Here is a 21,699-nt window from a genome sequence, read left to right as displayed (position 1 = left end):
CCTAAAAGCTTTATCCAAAAACTTTCTACTATTGACTTCACCCCATTCCTAAGAGGACCATAAGGGGCGTGCATAAGCGCACAAACGTGCCTACCGTTCCTGTCCTATTGTTTTTCTTCTTTCTATATATATGCTTATACCTCCTTATATTTACCCATATATGTTTATATACTATATAATCTTTTGTATGATTCCTACATATATTGTTATGACAAAATAAATAAATAAATAAATAAATAGGAAAGCCAGCTTGTACTGGACATTTGCGCTTTGCTTTTGTCTCTCATCCAAAGCGCTGCAAATGAATTTCGAAGTTTACTTTTGCAGCAATCCTGGAAAGGAGGCACACAATGATTGTTGTTTTTATAGCTCAAAATGTGTGTTAGTCAGGGAAGTTTGCTTAGGAAAAGTTTCTTCCCCCTGTGGAAGGAAATGATATGAATTTATAACCTTTGGGATATTGCTGAACTGTTCAGCCAAAGTTTGTTGAGGACGAGTGACTTCAACTGGAGTTCAAAGGGGGAACTGAAGAACTGTAAACATCAATACCGAGTGTGGCTCTTTAACAAGAGAACAGAGAGGCACAGCGCAAGTTGAGTCTAGAATTAAGATTGACATCGCAGGATAATGGACTTCCCGGCCCAGATGTTCCCGAGGACTTGCTCAGACTTCCCCGCAATGGGACGCTGTGGAACGAGGGATCCCTGAAAGGGATGGCTCGGAGGAGGAGTTACACTGGAACCTCAGTAGCCAATCAGAAAGTGTGAGCGGTACCCTAGGAAGGCATTTCGTTTCTTATTCACCTGGGAGGCTAGAAACCTGAAAGCTGAGTTATGGCTGGAGAGTAACTATTTTTCCTGCAAATTGGGAGATCGCTCCAAGCAAACCCTGGTTTTAGCTCTTGCGAGTATTGTTTAAAAGAGAGTTGGCAAGTTGATCTAACTAGGAACACTCATACAATGTCCAGGAGACCAATAGATTCTGGGGCAGAAACAATATGGGGAACAGAGTCAAACTTAAAAACAAACTCCTGTTTTAACATTTGAAATATATATGCTACAAATGAGAGAAGAGTGTCTATCTCTTATAGGTGTTTGCACACTTACACATCTGGATTTACACTTCATTCTAACCCATTATGTGACTTATTTGGCCTTCATGTCTTATGAGAAACAAATCTTTGGCTTATAGTGTGAGCATATTTTTAGACCCAGCACATTGAGGGTTATCAGGTTAAATTTTTGTGATTGGTGCCATGTGTGAACCAGATCCTAGTGGCCCTGAGGTCACTGTCTCCTTAGAACATTCAGTAAGATCCAGCTATATCTCTTCTGATGTCAGTCTAACTTGTCCCAGGCAAGGCTACAGAGAATGTGTTGGTTGACTACATTGGCTATGTAGCACCTATTGCTAAACCCAAAACAGCTTTGAACTCACCATTTGAGATTTCCTTCCTTTTACTATACTTTCTTAAAGCTTCTAGAGCCCTTTTGGGGCATTCAGCTGAACACACAAACCTGGAAACTGTTTCACTTCTCATACTAAGCCATAATGTGATTGAAGTTTAGTTTACTGTGTTGTGGGAACCAAATCACAGAGAGCTGAAATAAAAGACTCCTCACTTGCTGCTATCTTAAGAAGATAGGAAGGCTGGGATCACTCCAAACAACCAAGACAGATAAACTCCTGGAGATGCATTTGCACTATAAATCAAATAAGGGCATTCGTTTTTATTAGGCTTATTATAACAGCTTAGTACAACAGTGTGCTAAACCACCTGGTGTAGTTCACGAATCTAGAGAATATGTTAACTTGGTATCAGTTTAAGCCTTTAAACCTTAGTGCATCTACACTGTTGAAAACAATCAGGTGGCATAATCCAAGACAACTCACTTGGATTTGCACAATAGGCCAAGCCAAATGCTTTGGTGGCAAGTGTGCTTTGTGAACTCAGACAATTGTAGTTTGTTCAGTACATTGTGGTTCAACAAACCACAGCTTAATATACTGTATGACCACAGCCAATAGTAGAATGTGACAATGGGAACTGTAAGCTGTTGTCAGTATCCAAAATTGAATCCAACATTCAAACCTCCATTATTCTATATGTGTGACTCTGGGTAGTTTACAAAAACTCTATTTTCTGAGCAGAGAAATCAAAGCAATAAAAAAATGAAGGTGGGAGGGAAGAGAGCTCCATCAGCCTTAAGCAGAGGGGGATGGCCTCTGCCTCCATCAAGGGAAGCGAATTCCTTCTGCTTTGGGAGTAGTCCCATCTCTTCAGCAGAATGCCTGTCTTGGCCAGGAAACATGCTTGGTTCTCTCCCAATGAGCTGAAGAGAAGGTCTCAACTTCACCTGTAGAATCCTCACTAACATCAGCCTTGTAGATAGCTGGTTAATTGCCACATGGCTTGTTGGTCAATTTCTCTGCTCAGAAAGCACAGAGTTGAAGAAAGAGGCAAAGCTCAGCTTTCACAACCCATCCTCCAAATGTTTTAAAATTGCTTACTCTGCCAGGAATCGGAAAACTTTAAAACACACACACACACACACAAAACCTACCTTTGTGACTACTGATCAATTTACTTGGAAGCAAAAAATCTCCTTGATCTCAATGCAGCACGCCTGTGGTTTTCTTCTCAAGCCAGACAAATCAAAATTAAAACTCCTTTCAGAAAACTTGGCAACTACAGTCTTAAACTCATTGGCAGATTCAGGGAGGTTCCTATGCAATTCCACTAAGAAGCAGGATGCAGCAAGGCTGCTGTCTTGGAAAGCATGGAACATGTTTTTAGTCAAACTTATATGCGGTGGACTTGTTCAAGTATTTTAAGAAATCCTGCACCTGAAAGAGCAGGACTTTGGTTTCAAGAGGAAAGTTGGCAGCCAAAAATGTTACAAATGCTGCTTTATCCCAAGCGATTTTGCTGGAGAAAACAGACTTACACTTCTTTTTTTTTAGAAAAAGTTTTTTTATTTTTTTCAAAACAAACTACATACAGTACACTTTTTGAGCAAAATATCAGTCAGGTACATAGTCAAACCCAATTCAATTTTCCACCACCACCACATATTTCCCTTAAAACAGACTTACACTTCTGTAGAATAGCCACACTCAGCACTGCAGCAGGACTTGATTTTGGAAGAGGCATTAAGGATTTTAAAGGGTGGAAAAAAAATCTCTAACCTCCAACCCACCCAATTATGGTCTCACGCCCAAGAGTAATTTTTTTTTCATCCCAGAAACAGTCTGCAAATGGATGCAGTTCAAGATGGTCTCCTCCAGATTCTCTTGGGACAAGGGATGACAATCTTAATCATCAAAGGAGAAGAAAGAGAATTAGAGCAGGATGTCTGAGAAATAGATTCTATTCACCAAAGGATCCAGTACATGTTTTTTTAAATGGACTGTTTGCCTCAGAATTGACCTCTTGGCCTTCTCCAACTCAAGAAACATGCAGGATTTCAGCTGGATTCTATCCAACCACTGGAGTTTCCTTCCAAGTAACTCTGCAGAGAGTAAAGTGCAAGTGTGTCCAGATGCTATATAAACATGTGTTAGATGACCCACTTAGCTGAAGACACATTGAATTTTGTGGGTCACACTATATAGACCTAATAGCATGATAGGGTGTCTTGTTTCTGGGACTAGAAACAAAAGCCCACATTCTAGTCTACTCTTGACAGAAAACCTCAGTGGGGGTTTGGAGCTGGACACTCTCTCAGTCCAACCTACCTCAGATGGATTTCATCTTTTTGTTGTTTTCTACTGAATTAATGGATCTAGAGTTATGGTTTTCTCTTGAATATTTATTGCGCTGGGTGTTTGAACAAATATCAGTCTCTGACAGTTGAGGCTTTATTTTATTTACAGCAATTTCTAGAGCAGCCCATCTCAGCCAGTGACTCTGGGCAGCTCACATCAAATTTACATTAATGAGACAGAGACCTTTCAAGTAGGGGAGCACTGAGGATAATTATCGAGTATAAAGGTAGTTAAGGGTCCTAAATAAACAGATAATTTCATACTTTCAATTCAGGATGATATCCTGTCTAATGCATATCTTGAGGCTTCTCCATGGGATCTGTTTACTGGGACATAAACAAAAGAAGCACAAAGATAATGGAAGAAAAATGCAGTAAGTTAGGATTTGGTGAAACAAGGAAGAGTTTATCTCCTCCTTCCCTTTCTTAAATGGACTTGGTTAGATTAGAGGTGATATATCAGGATCAAGATGTGGAGTTGCTTTTAGGAACTGACTCATTGCAGTCAGTGCAACTCTTAACATCTAAACACAACATCTTTCCTATTACCTACCTCCTCCCACTTATGACTATAACTATGTTGCTTGTATTTTTACAATTTATATTGTTCTGTTTGTTTCCTAGTATGATTTGATTGCTTATTAGTAACCTATGACTATCACTAAGCTGTTGTATCTTATGATTCTTGATGAATGTTTTTTTCTTTTTTTTCTTTTATATACACTGAGAGCATATGCACCAAAGACAAATTCCTTGTGTGTCCAATCACACTTGGCCAATAAAAAATTCTATCCTCTCCTCTCCTCTCTATTTCTATTCTATTTCTATTCCTATTCCTTTCTATTCCTAATCTATTCCTATTCCTATTCCATTCTATTCCTATTCCTATTCCTATACCATTCCTATTCCTATTCCCATTCCATTCTATTCCTATTCCATTCCATTCATTTTCAGCTGACAGGATGTGAGGGGAGAGGAGGCTGTTCATTAATCTCAGCAACTGTAAAATATGTGGACTTCAATACCCAGAATTCCCCAGCCGAAATTGTTGTTGAAGTGGCTGAGATTGAGAAATGCGTATTTTGGGAAAAAGCCTAGAATGATCTTTGCTGCCAGTTCAAAGCACTTGGAAGCTCTGTACAGTCCTTTATAACTAACAGCTCAGGAAAGAGAGAAAAAAATAAAAGATTTCTGGAGTAGGTTGCAAAGGGTTATTCCGTGAACTGGATGGCTTTACTGCCGCTTGATTTGGAAAGCAACAGCAGCGCGACCTCCCAGGGTTTTTTGCTCGCCTTTCAGAATCCTCGTCGTGGCTCCAGATCCTGTTCCTCAGTTCCAAGTATTTCTACAACCATTGGATTTTCTGTTCAAAGCCTCCATACGAGAATCGCCGAAGCCTTCTCGGAAAACCGCCCAGTCTTTGCTCTGGGCTAAACGGAGCGCCTCTTTCCTGGAGGGATCGTGGCACCAGCTTCGAACCGAGGCCCCTTCCCAGGAACGCCTTGTTTCTCTTCCGACGTGCCTCTCTTCAGTCTCCGCCGCCACGTTGGCACCGCCCGCCAGAAAGGCACAACACGTGCAGGGACCTCCCCCCCCTCCCCCCCCGCAGCTTGCAAAAAAATAATAATGTTAAAGGTGCCAGGTGAGCAAAAGCTGCTGAATTCTGCCTTTCCCACGAGTGTAGCGGCTAAATTGTCCTCGCAGTGAAATTTCTTAAAGCGGGAAACGGCTCCACGTCCTCGTTTTTCAGACACCGCCTAATACGAACTTTATGGGGTGGCGTCTTTGTTTTAAAGCTGGTGAGCGCTGTCTTCACGTTACTTGCAACGGAGTAAATCACATTTAATGTTCGGGTATTTCCGAGAAACAGGGTGGTGGGAGTCGCTTGTATCAAAATACCGTTCGGGTGAAAATTTCTCATTAAAAGATTTTCAGCTTTTATCTCCAAGACCGAGCATTTGGAAGAATAAACTACTACAGATCGATATATATCAGGAAGACAATACACGGACCTGGAAGGAGGTTTGAAACTGCTTTTTTTGGACATTCTTTAAAGAAGTAGGGTGTCTCGCCAACTGAAATTGTTTTGAGAAAATAGGAGTTTCTAAGGCAATCTTATGTTTTTATCTTGGCGTAGCCTTTTGCAATCTACTCCAGGAAATTTTATTTTTTAGTAAATTGACATAATCTGGTCCCGTTGGTGTTTTAAAGAGCTCTAATGCAGAAGTTGCAGTTTCTCCCATTGAAATCAATGCATCATTTTATTCTCCACAAAGATAGCCCAGGTGTACCTTGAAGATTGACAAGTGAATTTATTAAAAAAAATCAGAAAGGGGTACAGTTGTAGTAGCTTTTAATAACCTACAATAAAAAATGCAGTAAACTATATACTTCAATTCATTGCCTGGTTCCTGAATGATTATTAGTAATCAGAATTAGCATGGTTTAGAATATGCTGATCTTTTTTCTTTAAAGGATTTGCTGCCAGTGGAAGAAATAACTCTAGTCTGAATTCCTCTCATCCTTTTCTAGCAGAAGAAATGCACCAAAAGCTCTTGCATTTAATGGCTGCATCATAGACATTAACACACATCATATGTAGATGTCCCATTGCTTCTAATGGGATTGTACAAACATGCTTACCTGGCTTCAAACTGATTTAAATCTGACTAAGACATGCTGCTGGAGATCATGGGATATGATTGGAAAACATAAAACTTCAGTCCTAATCTTAAACAATCTTATGGAAAGTAACTGTTGCCCTATGAATAATGAGACTTACTCCCTATAGTAAGCACATCTTTGATTTGGGTCTCCATCCAATGCATTATCTTGAATTTAATGTTTGCCAAGTAACATGCTTAGGTTTTTATTGTATGTCTGTTAAAAACTGTACTCTCTATGGAGCTATTACTCTAGCCTGACTAAAAAGCTTTTAAATAGCATTTAGTTAGACATCAAATGAATCCACTCAGGCTATGGACTAGGGATCCATTCAGCTCCTGCCTTACAGAGAAGTGTCCTCATAACATGTTTTCAGTTGCTGACATCAATAAGCCCAAGAGGTGTATTGAATCCAGCCCAAATGAAAAGCTTATGCTGTGATTCTTACTTACATGCCTGCCATGCAGTAAATCCAGCTCATCGCTTTGTAGTTTATCTCTTGAGTTGAAATGCAGTAATATTTTTAAAAATATTGAAGTAGTTAGGCCAAGTCTATGCTAGGACCCAATGGATTTTACAGTATAACTCCTGTCTGTAGTATTTGCCTTTGGAGGAAAACTGCATTAAATTTAAGGCCACTCTCTTATGGGATAGGAAATGACAACAGGGAATATCTTTAAACAGATCCACAAAGTAGACATTCCTGAATGGCTGGCACCCAGCCCTAAATGTAATTTTCCCCTGTAACAAATTCTCATTTAAATACACCATTTATTTAGATTCATTAACTCCCAATAAGACCCCTTTCCCTTTTTTACTGCAATCTTCTCTTCCAGGAAAAGAGAAGATGAGGCAGCTAAACCAAAACTGCATATATTTGCAGCTGTATTTAATTTTTTTTTTGTTCCAAGTGACAACCTTTCAAATGGACATGTTACAATCCCTACTGATTTCTGTCCTTCTAGCATCTAATTCAGGAGCATTTTGGTGAGATTTGTCTCTTCAAAAAGGAGTTTAGGCCTCAGTGAAGCCCAATTTGTAACACCAGGAGGAAATAGCTAAAACAAACTAAGCAACTGTTGAATCAAGGAATATGCCTCACTTCCAGTTACTTTCATCTGGGTTCTTAACTTACCATCCCCATTTAAATCAAAGGGACATATGTGACCCTTCCAGTCTGAATACGGATGTTATACTGTATGGCAAGCAAGAGGAATATACTTCCAGTGAAATGAGAACCCAGACTAGATACCTTGAAGCAAGACTCACAAAACCTCAGTGGAACCTTTCTACATATGACCAGGAAGGAGCCCTGAGATGCAAGTCTTAGTACCTTAGCCTGGGAGAGTAGACTTAGTTAAGATCAGCCTTTTTCAAAAGAAGACTTCTACATAACAGAAGGGTTCCTTATGTTAAACCTAATGTTTCAGCATTCATTTAGAGTGGGGGTGGGGCTTAACTTATTGTGAGAAAGCACTTTTGTTTAGTTTGTCATTCAACCTTTATTGTACAAACTCAAAAAAAAAAATGGATTGATTCAGTCATAGGTTAAGTGGGCTACATATTTGCAGGCATTAGAATCCCAAGGAGTCTGGTTCCAGCTTCCTATAGAACTACATGCATAAACCGATCCTGTAACTATAGATATTCTGATTTTAAACCCAAACTAAAAACTAAATCTCCATGAAAATGCTATGAATATGTAATCCCAATCAAATGAAGAGCTAATACAAAAACAACAACAATGCCCTCCAGATGTTATAGAATGATTTCATGATCTTGATGACTGCCATGGGATATCCTCACAGACTGAAATGTCACCATTCAGAAACAAAAAGAAAAAAAATATGTATTTTCCATAAGATTTACTTGCATATAATAACTCCTGAAAATTAGTACTTTTGCTTACATATCCCACTTTGGCTGATTCCCCCAACCAAAAACATTGGATTAAATAGAGATGTGAATAGTTTTAGAATATTGTTAAGCTTACTGTGCATCATATTAAATCACAATATGGCTTATTCCGTTGGCAAAAGATCACCTGGTATAGTAATTGTGTTTCCTTGCTTTGAGATCAGGGTTAAACTTTGTGTAGAAATTAAATCATAAATCACAAAAAAAAAAAGACAGAAGTAAATCCCATTTAAGGGGTTTTACTCTAAGCAAATATGGGTATAGGATTTAAATCCAATCACAGAAACTTATCAACATACTTATGCAGAAGCAAATGTGGTAGAACATGGTATAAGACCGCAAGCTTTGTGTGCCTTCTGTTGCCATCAATCCCAACTAGTAAGAGAGGTGCCAGGATTTGTCTTAACGACACTGAAATTACATCTAATATGGGAAATGATTCCATGTTTCAGCAACTATGCAGGCTGGGAATGATTGATTGCTTCAGATATTATTTGTTTTCTTTACATTTGTTACCAAGAACTCCACTTTCTGATAAAGTTTTACAGGTTTTTTTTCCCCCTTCCCATCCTATTTCTTGTTGCTCTTTCCCGCCAGTGTGGCTTGTATGGAAGAAGGTCAAGAGTAGTAGTAGGAATTAGTAGGAATAAGAATTCTTTCTATTATTACACTTCTTTTGTGCATTATTATACACATACAGAAATCCACTTCTGTTCAAAGTACAAGGAATTAGATGGGAAACTGTTGCCTGATTCATAGCAACCCTTCAACTTACTTTATGATGCTTATACTCCGAGGGCTTGCAACCTGATCCTGAGCACCTACTGATAAGCTCCAACTGATTACAGAGTAGAATTTCTATCCATTCTATACCTGGCTTCAGGCAAGATGACAAGTGGGCAATCAAGACTATATCTAGCAAGAAAGCAACCTGTTTCCTTTGGACTGGATTAAAGGAGCAGGAACATGTCGCCTTCTATATATTATGCGATTACACTTATTATGCTGGTGGGGGACAGATAATCCTCTCCGTAGATTAAACAAATTGAAGGAAAATAAACAGAGCTGTGATCAATAACAGATAATTCAATGAGAGGAAATTGTCAATTTGTCATTCATCACATTGGTTCTTTTAATTGTCAATTTTCGAATAATTGAACGGCAACATACCTTTTGATAAGTGGGGATAAATCATAGAATGGTTAGTTTCATCTCACTCTGAACTGAAGTTGGAGATGCACCCTAAGTAAAACCTTGCACCCTAAGTAAAAATTACATTTTGCCTCTTTTGGGGGGGAAATGTTCCTAAATCCTTCATGTTTTGCAATTCTCAGAAATAACTATGATCTGCCTCCACAGCAATAAAATAGCAACAAAACATGTGACATATAGTGTGGCTGCAACAAAACTTAATTTGTACATCATATACTGTACATGTGAAATGATAAAGCAGAGGCTGATCCTAAGCTGCTTAATAAAACAATTCTGCGATTTGGTTGTATAAATAGTATGAGTCATTTGGGCTGTCTAAGTAGCATAGCTGAGATTTCAAAAGAACATTATGATCCAAGACAAATTTAGATAAATTACAGTGGTGCAATATAATTCTTACAAGAATGACAGGAAAAGGGTTTTGGTTTAAAAGAAAAATCAAAGGTTTGAATTCCAGATTAAGTCCCCTAAACTTTGCTAGTTTATAGATTCCAGGATTCCTGGGATCCCTGGTTTCAAATTTTGCTCTATAGCATGGATGCAAAACCTCTGGATCAGGAATTGCTTGCCTTCTGCCAACACTTTTAGTGGCCCCTGCACACTTCCCAGAGGCTACAATTTGTATGTGCGTGCAAATTCTGGGGTCTGTGGAAAAATTTCCAATAGAGAGATCATCTTATTTCTAGTGACTTGAAAAAGTCACTCATAAATCTTCTTTCATAATATTCAGTCTGGTTTCTTTATCTGCTAGAACTATTGGCAAAAGTGGAAATAAATTCAACATAGCAGATTATATATAGATTGTGAATATATCCTAGGTAGCAATATCAGTGTGTAACTTCCCTTTTCTTATTTTAGACATATCCTTTATATTGTATCTATATCGATCCCTTCTTTTTATTCCTCCATTTTAATATGAAAGGCTGAACTGTGTTCCATCAAAGATTAACTCCGTTTCCTGAGTCTTGAACACAACTAAATATTATCTTGATAGTGCAAAAAAAGTATGTATAACCATCTAGCAACTACTACTGCCAATGAAAGAATTAAAACCATCTTTATATTCTGGCACTTTTTATTTCTCTTTACCCTAATGTTTACTGTTATTGTTGTCCCAGCATTAGTTTTTTTTATAGTTAGATGAGAGCTCAATCTGTAATAAATCTATTCATTTTTAAGGTGCAACAAAGCTCCTTAACATTCTTCTCAAATTCAGTTGCCTCCTTATGTTGGATGCTATTAGTGAAATAGTGGAGGAGGAATTAAAAGGTAAATCAGTTTTCGCCTATAATTCTCTTACTCCCCAGACTCAATTTCTTCCCAAATACACAATTCTTTGTTTCTGATGCTGTTTCTTTCCTTTTCAGATAAATGTGCAGAAGGAGCAAAATGCTTGGAGAGGAACAAACTTTATGCTATGTGGTTTATTACCAACTAAGTTTAAAATAAGTGAGATTGGAACTACACTTGTGTCTTAATTTCCAGTTTCAGAATGACTTTCCTGAAGAACCCAACAATGAAAAGCGTGAATTACTTGTGGCCTTTTTTTTTTTTTTGGCTATAACTATTTTGAACTATTTTGAAAGTAATGTTTCCTCTAGTCAAAGCAATGTTAAGTAATAAACATCTTTAACCAAATAATGTAATTATGTAGATATTCTTTCCAAAGTATACCACAGTAGGTGGAACACAACCCTATGCATTTAGAAATAAATTTCATGGAGATACATTGGATACCAGACTGTTCCTCCCAAAAACAGGCTGTTAAAATGAGCATGCAATGGGGACACAGCTATTAAGCTGCTTGGAAACCATAGCTGCATACCTCCATTAAATTAATCTACATTTTCCTCTGTGTTCTACCTTTAGGGCAGATTGAAGGATTCACCTTCAAATTTTATTTAGTGGATTATTTTTAAGTGCCATTTGCTTGTCACCAAGCCATTCATTGTAACTAAAGAAATTAAATGCAGAGCTCTGTATGAAATCCCTTGCTTTTTAATAAATAAGGAAAATTAAAATCCCTGAAAGGATTGCTTTCCTATTCTACAACTTTGGATTTCTTGGTTCCGAAAAAGTTTGGAACAAACTTTGCCTACTCTTTCTTCAAAGTACTTATTACATACCATCCTAGGGGGGGGGAACAGAACTTGGAGATTTTGGGAGAATACGAATCGATGCTCAGGTGCAGCAGGTAAGGATCAGCAACTCAGCCGTCAGACCATTAAGGCAACTAGCCTACTTTTGTTATGAACAAAAATACCCGTTAAAGTGTTAAGAAACTCTTTATTTACAATCCACTTTTCTCCATCTTCCTCCAAATTTGTTGGCTCTCCCAGCATCGTTTTTCAAGCAACCGTTTGCCACGGGGGTGAGGGCGCCAGAGGAGGATCGATTTTTTCCCCCTTTGCCTTTGCTAAACTCCTCGAACCAGAAGCCTTCGTGGCCGGGGGACTCTTTGCCGTGAAGGCGCCCGAACTTCCCTCCCTGCCTACCTGAGTGGACCCGTTCAGGGCGCGCCGTCTGGAGGCCTGCAGGATCAGCTCTGGGCCGCCCCATGTCTTTTGGGGAGGGGCCCCCCGCACACTCCAAATAAGGACAAGGCCCCGATTCCGAAGGTAGCCCAGCTCCACCCGCCGTTCAAAGTCAATTTCCCCCGGAACCCATTCTGGTGCGCTCCGCCCACACTAGGAGTTAGCATCCCGCATCCAAGAGGCCCCTGTCCGGCTTAGCCCTCGGAGCTGGGGCTCTTGGCAGCTTCCCAGCTTGGCTGAAGGGAGGCCATCATGGAGAGTCCCGCAGGCAAAACGAAGACTCGGGGCACCGCAGAGGCTCCCGGCCTTGCTCCAGGCCTGGGAGAGGAGGAGGCGGCTCGGGGTGAGCTGCGGTCTCCAAACCGGCGGGTGGGTGCAGCTCCGAGATGTGCCGCTGCATGGCCTGATCAGGGGTAGCTCCCGGCTCAGTCCGTTCTGCGTCGCTTCCGAGCTCCAGATCCAGGGATTCGGCCTCGCTGCTGTCGCTCTCGCCTTCCGAGCGGCTCGGGCTGCGCTCGAGCTCACCTTCGCCTGCTGGCCCAGGCCCTAGAGCCGCTCCGGCTGCAGCCACCTTCTCGGCCGGCTCTTTCTCTTTGTCTTTCTGCGCCTGCGCCTCTTTGGAATGCCGCCATTTCATGCGCCGGTTCTGGAACCAGACTTTCACCTGCGAGCAAATTTATTTATGCGTTTATTATTCGTTAAATTTATCTGCCGCCTGTTTCTTCGTTAGGCTACTCTAGGCGGCTTAGAATAATGACGAGGAAGAAAAATGAAAGGCGTGTAAAAGGAACTTAAGTAAAACCCTAACGCTAAAATAAACTATGACAAAAGAACACAACAAGAACAAATGCATCATTATGATACTAAAAAGATGGATGGGTGGAGAGCACAAATCAAAGGGTTGGGTGGGGGAGACATATACAGAAGAGAGGAGGGGCTCAAAATTAACCCCGGCATTTGCTTCATTTTGTAATAGTTCCCCTCCCTCGTCTGGGATATTTTTTTTAAAAAGTAGAGTGAAATACTCTAGTTCTCCTAAATAAAGAAATAAGTGCACAATACAGTAATTCGGAAGGATCGTGTCTTCGAGGTTATTTCTCATTTTTAAAATGAAAATTTAGGGCCATTTTCTTATCAGCCATCCAACCATTGTTAGTGCCTGAGCACAGGCTTTATATGACCCCAAGGACAGAGGATGCTGCTTGGGAGTGGGAAGAGGAGGAGGCGTTGATGCTTTTGGTAGGGGGAGAAGCACTTCACAATTGTCTGGGCATTTGGGGAGTCTAACCCTCCAAGTTCAGTAACTACTTTGACTAGTCGTTAAGGCACCAGGCTAGAACATGGAGAGCTGGGTGACCTTGAGCTAGTCCCTTTCTCTCACTAGGAAAGAGACAAAGGCAAACCACTTCCCACAACCTTGCCAAAAAACCCTGCAGGGATGTGTCCACTTAGCTGCCAGAAGTCAAGAGTAGCTGAAAGCACAACAACAATGACTTCAAGTGTTTATGCTACCTGAGTAGAATGTCATCCATTCCTCTCTGCCCCTTTCCTTCCTGACAAAATCTGGAGGTTGGGCTCATTTTGCTGGGTCCTCTTAAAACATTAGCCATATAATTGTTGAGACCCCACAGAGGAGGTGCATCCCAAAGTTTAATTCACGATTTAAAGATGCCCCCCCCCTTTCATGCAAGATGATAAAGGGAACTGGGGAAAGCTGAATCTGAAGTGCTAATTCATTATTTTGGCTTTCCTTGCACTGACATTATCAAGGTCAGTGACATTAGTGGACAGAAAAAGGCAGAAGAGAGGAAAAGGAAAATGCCTTAGGCTTTTTTTTAAAATCATATTTCAATGGGGGAATGAAATTGCTGAACTCCCAAGTTTTCCCTTCCCATCATAAGTACTTCACAAATTCTTAATCCTGCTGTTTCTAAGAGTGACCCCAGCATTTCCCTGCAGAAATATTTGCAGGCAAAGTCACTGGTTTAGATTTTCACTTCCTAACAAAACTGCTATGTTGAGAAAGAAAGACACAGACAGACGAATCCAGGTCTTCCTCTTCCTCTGCTCTCCGGCTACAACAAAATTATATGAATTCTTTAATTTGTACAACTGCATTTAATTTGTCCCTCTGCATTTTACACATTACAATTACAAAGTCTTTTATTTCTTAGTTCTCCCTTCATTCCATTTTTTCTTGTTAAAATCTGGGTGGTCTATAGGTGAGTGAGGCTGGAATATTAATCAAACAGCCCAGGCTTTTTAGTTCTGGAAAGTAGCAGGGAATGTGCCTCAGCCTGATTTTACTCGGTGGCTGGACTTCCTTTCTACTTCCAACTGGAGGACCAAGTATATGTAAGCTGAAGGGGTGGGGATATATGATGATAACAGCTTATCCCATTTATACCTACATTTTAAAAAATATTTAAACATTTTAAAAACAAAATAACATTGATATTGGTTATGAATCTGGCTTTATAATTGTCCTGTCACTTCTATCACTACATTTTTACTTTATTTTGTTCATATAAAAAAGTTGTCATTGATAATGATTCCAAGAGAGGCCATCTTGATGATATAAGTGCATATGTAGCTTGGTAACTAATTTTAACACTGATTCTAAAACAAATTGAGAGATCAGGTTAAAGTTGTCAATTTGGTTTTCAAAGAAAGAGGTTAAGGCAATATCTATTTACCATGGAGAAAATCTAGGGAACTCAATGGAAATTACTTCTCTGAAGCCATTTGTAGCGTTGCACAATTAAACAAGTCAGTTCACAAAAATTAAGAGTGTGCCTGCTTTCCCAGACATATTTTCTTTACAAATAGGGTACAATATGTTTGTGTGTCTATCCAAAGAAAAGATACTAAAATAAGTAAAAACTATAGAATATTTTCTATGTTTATATGTTATTTCATTAAATATTGTTCTATTGTCTACTCCCACCCCACCTTTTATAGGAACCTCCAATATCTATCACCATTGACTAGCCTGGCTGGAATTGCTGGGAAGTGTAGTTCAGTCAGCCATTTCTACATATTCACAGGTTTCCCATAGATAGATAGAATCTGGATGATAAATTAAGGTTTGTATAATAAGAATCACCTTTTCGCTGAACAAGGGATGTCTTTTGAAATCACAGGGCTGCTAGGAGGATAGTATTAGCATTTTCCTACAGTTTACACATTAGTTAGAGAAAGTGCTCAGAAATTTTCCTTTCTCAAAATACAGACTTTACCGGTTTATAAAATTTAGCCCGCACTCACCCAGAAAGGGCATTTATGAATGAATGGGAAAAAAACAAGGATCCCTTTTCACTCACTGTGATGGAAAACAGTGGAGAGGGAGGGAGAAAACATGTGCATTTGTCCAATTTCTCCCACTATATCAATAGAAGAAAAAAAATCTGAAAAATTGAACTGTGGACTCAGTTCTACAGGATTAGGCTGGAGCCAATGGCAGTTGTCCATATTTTTGGTTTCTTCTCAGCCAGTTGTCCCTTCTTTTTTGCAGGCATTTCCCACTAGCAGCCAAAATAAACACTTCGGCTGTAATGACAGATCAATCTCGGACCTAATTTATGGTCCTGCTAGACGTGTTATTTACTGCCTTGTCTTACTCAGGACAAAGCCATGTAGAAACCAATTGCTTATGTTGCACCCAGAGGTTGGTGGAGGAGGGGCGGTTAAGTTGTTCTTTTCTGCCCTGCAGGCACCTCTCCCACACATAAAACACTGTCCACTTCAACCACCTTCTACAAACAAGATCTACCCAGTTTAATAGCTTATTTAATTGATCTTTAGTTTTGGTTCCCCAGTACATGAACCATAAAGTAGTTAGATTATGCAACATTCCATCATATACACCCTTTCAGACCCACAACATCTAATCAAAGTTAAAATTAGTTTTAACATGTTGGCTAATAGTTGCTTGAATTGTAACTGATGTGGTTAAGGCTGTTGCACAAACCTACACTCTGTTCAGTAAGAGTGTGCAGATGGGTTAGATGACAAATTTGAGAGGCAGCATTTCAGCTTCTCTGAATATTGACAAATATGAAGCAGGACATTTAGCAGGCATAGAAGAACTCCATTTTATATCCAGTTTCCTGAATTCAAGCATCGGTAACTGACTTCAGCCATGAATCTTAACCAAATCAGGCAAAATCTTAAGGGCTGCAGTTGCATAACACTATTAATCCACTACACTTGATTAAATTTATTATTTTTGTTTATGATTTGCTGTGCTGTGCAAATGTGACCTGACGATTTAGCTGCCCAGCTCCATGTGTTCTGCCAACCTAACTGAACTAATGTGGTAGTGAGGTGGTTGTGCATATCCCACCAGTAGAAATTATTTTGGAATAAGCTGAGGAATAATGAAAATAGCTTCAGTAAGATATTACTGTAGAACCACTGTGTGGGATAAGTTCCTCCTCTGGAAACATTCGTTTGTCCAGTGGGTAAGAAATCGGGATACCACAAGGCACTTATGGTGTGGGTGTTACGCATGAAAGGTAAAGTGGGCAAGTCTATTTGCTACATATTAAATATAGGGACATGTGGGTTTTATTTCTTTGCTAAGGTGACAGATTTTCTTTGCTTTAAATAATTAGCATTTAAACTTTAACAAATAACAGTCTGTGGAAGGGTGAGATTTATAACAGACGTCCAAGCAGAATCACAGCTAAATGCTCAATCGGTTTTGGGGCTACAGATAAATTAGTCAAAAGGAGTTTTTTAATCGGAAAAAAATCCTTACTTGAGCATCTGTGAGCCCTAACATGGCGGCCAATTGTTTTCTGTCCGGTTTGGTGACATATTTCTGGATTTCAAAGCGTTTCTCCAATCCTTTTCTTTGGAGATTAGAAAAAACCGCCCGGGACCACGAGCGTTTCCGTTTGTAGGTCTGAGGCAGCGTGTCTTTCGTAAGCACCGCATATGGACCTGGAAGGTTGAACAAAAAAAGAAAAAGGCATTTAAGGGGCTGATCATGAGTGGATAAAAGTCTATTCCCGCCCCCCACCTCTTGCAGGGAAAGCGCGTCCAAGGGGGCTAACTTTCCAAGAAACTCTCCAGTAGAAGCCGGCTGCTAAGAATAGCTCCGTTCCAGTAGTCAAGGATCGCTAATCTTGTCTTTCAGTGGTTGCAAAAGAACCCTGTGCTGCCGCTGCTTTGCCTGAAATAACGCAGCCCGCCCCTACAATTCCTTCTTTCTTTGGATCGTCTTATGCTGCTGGATCGCTAGTCTATTTAACTCGCCTCTAAAGATTCCCGGGCTCTAATTCTCATTGAAAGTCAGCGCCTTTACCCGTGATCTTCCAGATGTTGCTAAATTTCTTGGCCACGTTAACAATCCCAGCCTTCCAAAGTTATAGCCCCGAGAGGATGTCAGTTAAGTCAGGAGCAAAGAAAGTCTTTCATTAGCTCCTTTTTCACACCTAAGATTGTTGAGGGTCTTTTTGCTTGTCAAAGGGGCCACCCATAACCAGGATCCATTTGCGTGGAAGTATGCTCTGCTGAAACAAATATCGAGCTTAGGATCCGGTGCTGAGGAATCCTAACTGCAAACGCTGAGCCTTCCATAGGCTTGCTTCGATGATCCTTATTTCAAGAGTAAAAATGAGTAAGGGAAAAAACCCTTGAAAAAAAATTAATCTACTTTCCTCAATTGGGTGCTTTCCAAAGGGAGTAAATTTTAGCCAGGAAAAGTGCCACATTGTCTAGGGATGATGGGAAAATCGGAAAGCAACCAGGTTCACTCTCACTTTGAGAGTGGCAGAGAGGGATTGATCCGTGCTCAGGATGAGTTTTTATACCTGGAAAAGTGTCTTGAAACTGGTGCTGAACGGAATTCCTTGGGGTTGTGTTTAAGGGTCCCAGGACCCCAGAAGTCTCGTTAATGGGTTCTAGAGACGTGAAGAACTGGCCCGACGGAGGCTGTAATGTGGGGACATGAATCCCACTTGGGCGGCTGGCGGTTAATAAAGAGGTCAGATCTGTGGGCACAGGAACAAGGAGAGCTCTGTTACAAGACTAGCAGAATGGTGCAGGTCCCAACCCTCTCTACATACCTCGGCCATAAACCCATTGGTGGCAAGCCCTGGTGGCCTGTAGGGAAATGGGGGGGGACTCCAAGGTCACCTTCGAAGGTTTGGAGATCCTAAACAGACCTGAAATTGACAAACTCCTCTGTGCACAAATGCCACTGTGAGACCCACAGCATGTGTTCCTCATCCAAGACCAAAACTAAACTCTAAAACCAATTCCAATTCCATTCAAGACAGGCTGAAATCACCCCTCTGGTGACAGGGTAGGCCCAAACTAGGGAAGAACTTCTCCAGCAAACTTTCAAGTGCCTCTTTTGGTCTTTGATGCCACATGTCAGATGGATGAGGGTGGCCATAAGAGATTTTCTCCCTAGTTATATTTCCCAGTTAATGTAGCCATTTGTACTGCAGTGCTGATAATCTGTTTGGGGTAATCCTTCCCACTGCAAGGATAGGTGGAGGGAAGTGGAAAAACAAAGGAAGACTGAAGGGCTCAAAATCCTGCAGTATTTCAGGGAGGGCAGCCAATGTATGATATTTGTATCTTACTTTGTAAGTAAGAAGAGCCCAAGCTGCTTTTCTTAGTTTTTTACAAATGTGAAGTAGCCACACTGAAAGTAAAAGGGCAATTCACAGTTTGTGACAGGCCTCTAGGCCATTCTCTCGTGCTTGATTCAGCACATTCTTCAATTGAATCTTTCTAAATTTGCTTGCAAAGGGACCAACAGAATGAGTTACCTGATAGGTTAAAAAAAACCTCCAGGCCCATGGATGCTCAGCAACAGTTTGGGCTGATGGGCTTCAATCTAAGAAACCAGCTTTCACCATGTGGGAGCTTAAGCCATCCAACCCAGAAATTCAAACTCAGGTTTTTTGCAGCTTTGATATGATATTACAATTAAATCACAGCTATCCTGACTGTCTGTCTGCCTGCCTGCCTGGCTGTCTATCTATCTCCTGGAAAATAAAGCTTTCTTGGGCAGTTTGCATTTCTCATAATCCATAAGAATATTTAACATTAAGTGCAATCAGAAATCATTTTCCTTTGGGTCATAAATATGCCCATCATAAGCAATAATGGGGTGACTTTGCTCATGGAGACAAGTTGGTTGCTCTTATCTCCAACACCCAGATTAATACATTAATACACCCAGATTAATATATGGGCAGTGCAAAGCTACAAGTACTTACTGAGAAATAAACCTGATTTACCTCATGGAGTACTTATTCCCAATTTTGGGGGTCAGAAAACAGGACTACATGTACGGACAATTCAGATACCCTGCGATCCCAGAGAAAAGCCACTCAATTAGTTTAGAATTGCAGTGTCCAAATCAATGAGACTTACTTCCAAGTAAATACATTCTGGAAGGAGACTCTGGCCTGCATTTCTTCCAAAGATTTCTGAATTTTTAAGCAATCCAATTGCTCAACTGTTTGTTCCATTGAGCAACAACAGAAACATTGCAGCCGCATCAGAGCTGTGTTGGGTTCCTTCCTCCAATTCTAGAAAGGGCTGTGCTTTTACAAGTTACATTGATTATAGTCAAAGATTTGTTTTTGTTTTTTTGTTCTTTTCAATCTTTTCGAGCTAATTAAAGGTTTGGGCATTAATAACTGAAGGAAGATTAGCAAAACGGGTCCTTCTGTAAACTCTTTTGGCCCGTTCAACCCGCCCTTCCTGCAGGTTGTAAGCAAGGGTCCGCAACCTCATAGCAGGACCACATAGGGTTGACCTTCCAGTTGAACTGGGAAGATTACATATAATCTCCCTTCAAATAAAGAGTTCTTACGGACCATTCTAAAGGACTGTGAAAGGAACCTGTAAGAACCGGAGACTATTATGCTCAAATTCTAAGGGGCGCTGCTTCTCTGTTTATAAACACACACACACACACACACACACACACACACACACACACACACACACATGTTCTGTTCCACATACAGTTTAACAAAACAATTTAGGTTCTCCAGAATGGAAGAGAAAGCAAAAAGCTAACCTCTCAGAGTGTTGCTCTCCTTCAGTTTCGGGTCGAACTCGGCAGACAAAATGCGATCAATCCCAAATTTCAAGTCTTTGCTACAGGGAGCGGCTGCAGAGCCGGAGTGGGTCTGGCGGCTTTGCCCTCCTCCCGGGGTTCGTGCAGCGGCCCCGCCGGAGCCCCCCGTGGGAGAGCGCTGATGCTGAGGATGAGAGTTATGGTAGGTAGCGGAGAGAGGTGACAGCCTAGAAGCGAAGGCGACCGAAGTGTCCGGAGCCACCATGGGTGTCGGTCTGAGCGGGGAAGCGGCGCCGTGATACTGTGCATGGGCATGGATTCCACCTAAATGGGAGGCCAGATTAGCCGCGGTTCCTACGGGCAGCCCGTCCACAGAGGCTTCTCCTGCGGCAGCGTGTAAAATGTCCGCGATGCAGAAAGACGGTTTCTTGAGCCCCGAGGGATCCAAGGAGAAACAGCCGCCAGCCCCGGGGCCGGCCGGGGTACAATATGCCGCTGACCACAGACTGAAGTTGGAAGCATAAAAGGGAGCGAGTCCGGCAGTGTACATCCTGCCGATCCGGCGGCCACCCGCTCTTATCTCGGCTCCTTTCAGTGGCCAGATGGACCCGCAGACTCGGTTAACTGTGCGCTCCGACTGACCCGCCGCCAGCCAGCGAGCAGTAAACTGCCGCCTTTCCTGTGGTCAGCCTGGAGAGCTCAACGCGGAAATGTCTCTTGGCCTGGCCGCATCGTTGGAGGCGAAACGAGGCCACGCAGAGCTCCGGCCACGCGCTGCGAAAGCCAGGCGCGACAAACAAAATAACAACAACCCCCCCCCCCAAAAAAAAACCAAGCTCGCGCGCGCACCCACATCCAAACACACACACACACACACCCTAGAAACTCCCCTCTCTGGAAAAAGAAAGAGGAGGGGGGAATGAAAAGTATCCACCCGCCCACGACCCTTCAGCAAAATCAGCTTCCCAGACTCACTCTCTTTTTTTTTTCTACCTCGGAGAGAAAAAAAGAAAAAAGAAAAAATTTCTTCTGAGATTTGATTGGACGGGAGGCGACCAATCAGAGCAGCAGAGGGATGTCCAAGAGAGGAAGGAAGGAAGAAGGGGGAGCAAACAAGCCACGCCTCCGCCGTGTCCTCAAGTTTGTGACGGTTCTCAAACCCAGCGAAAATCGGCTTTTCGGGGCTCTCCGTTTCCCTGAAACTGCAGGGTTTCCTCGAAACTGCAGGGTTCTTGCCAGTTGCTCTCGCCGGTCCTCTATGCCGAAGAAAGTGGTGTAGATATGCTGGATTCGGAGCATGTAGCTCTCTTTATTCTTTACGATCCGTCCCGTTTGAGTTTCAGAATCAGAAAGAGGCAGCGCCAGAGGCAGCTTAGGTTTCTCTTCGGGAAGGGGAGAAGAAGACCTCGCGGGCGATGCAAAGAGTGGGCATTCCCTTTCCAAGTGAATTATAAGTCCTTTCTAACGGAGTAGGGGTGTTAACAAAATTGAGGCGATGTCATCCCCCTCCATTCCTGAATATGGAGGATCGGGGATGTGAGGAGGATGAATC

The 21,699-nt window shown here is 41.4% G+C and overlaps 1 protein-coding gene across 1 annotated transcript; it reads right to left on the bottom strand.

The window, feature by feature from the left end:
- Nucleotides 1-3,038: 3,038 nt before the first annotated feature.
- On the bottom strand, nucleotides 3,039-21,470 carry HLX (H2.0 like homeobox). The gene is made up of 4 exons (XM_058165455.1): nucleotides 20,148-21,470; nucleotides 17,914-18,093; nucleotides 16,857-17,041; nucleotides 3,039-12,758 (listed from the first exon to the last, which is right to left on the bottom strand). The coding sequence occupies exons 1-4, from the start codon at nucleotides 20,695-20,697 to the stop codon at nucleotides 12,345-12,347; spliced, it is 1,329 nt and encodes a 442-aa protein (XP_058021438.1). The 5' UTR covers nucleotides 20,698-21,470; the 3' UTR covers nucleotides 3,039-12,344.
- Nucleotides 21,471-21,699: the final 229 nt, after the last annotated feature.

The sequence above is a fragment of the Ahaetulla prasina genome, chromosome 1 (assembly GCF_028640845.1).
Source record: "Ahaetulla prasina isolate Xishuangbanna chromosome 1, ASM2864084v1, whole genome shotgun sequence".
NCBI lineage: Eukaryota > Metazoa > Chordata > Lepidosauria > Squamata > Colubridae > Ahaetulla > Ahaetulla prasina.
The sequence above is the reverse complement of the archived record's forward strand: the minus strand, read 5'-3'. Positions and strand labels throughout refer to the sequence as shown.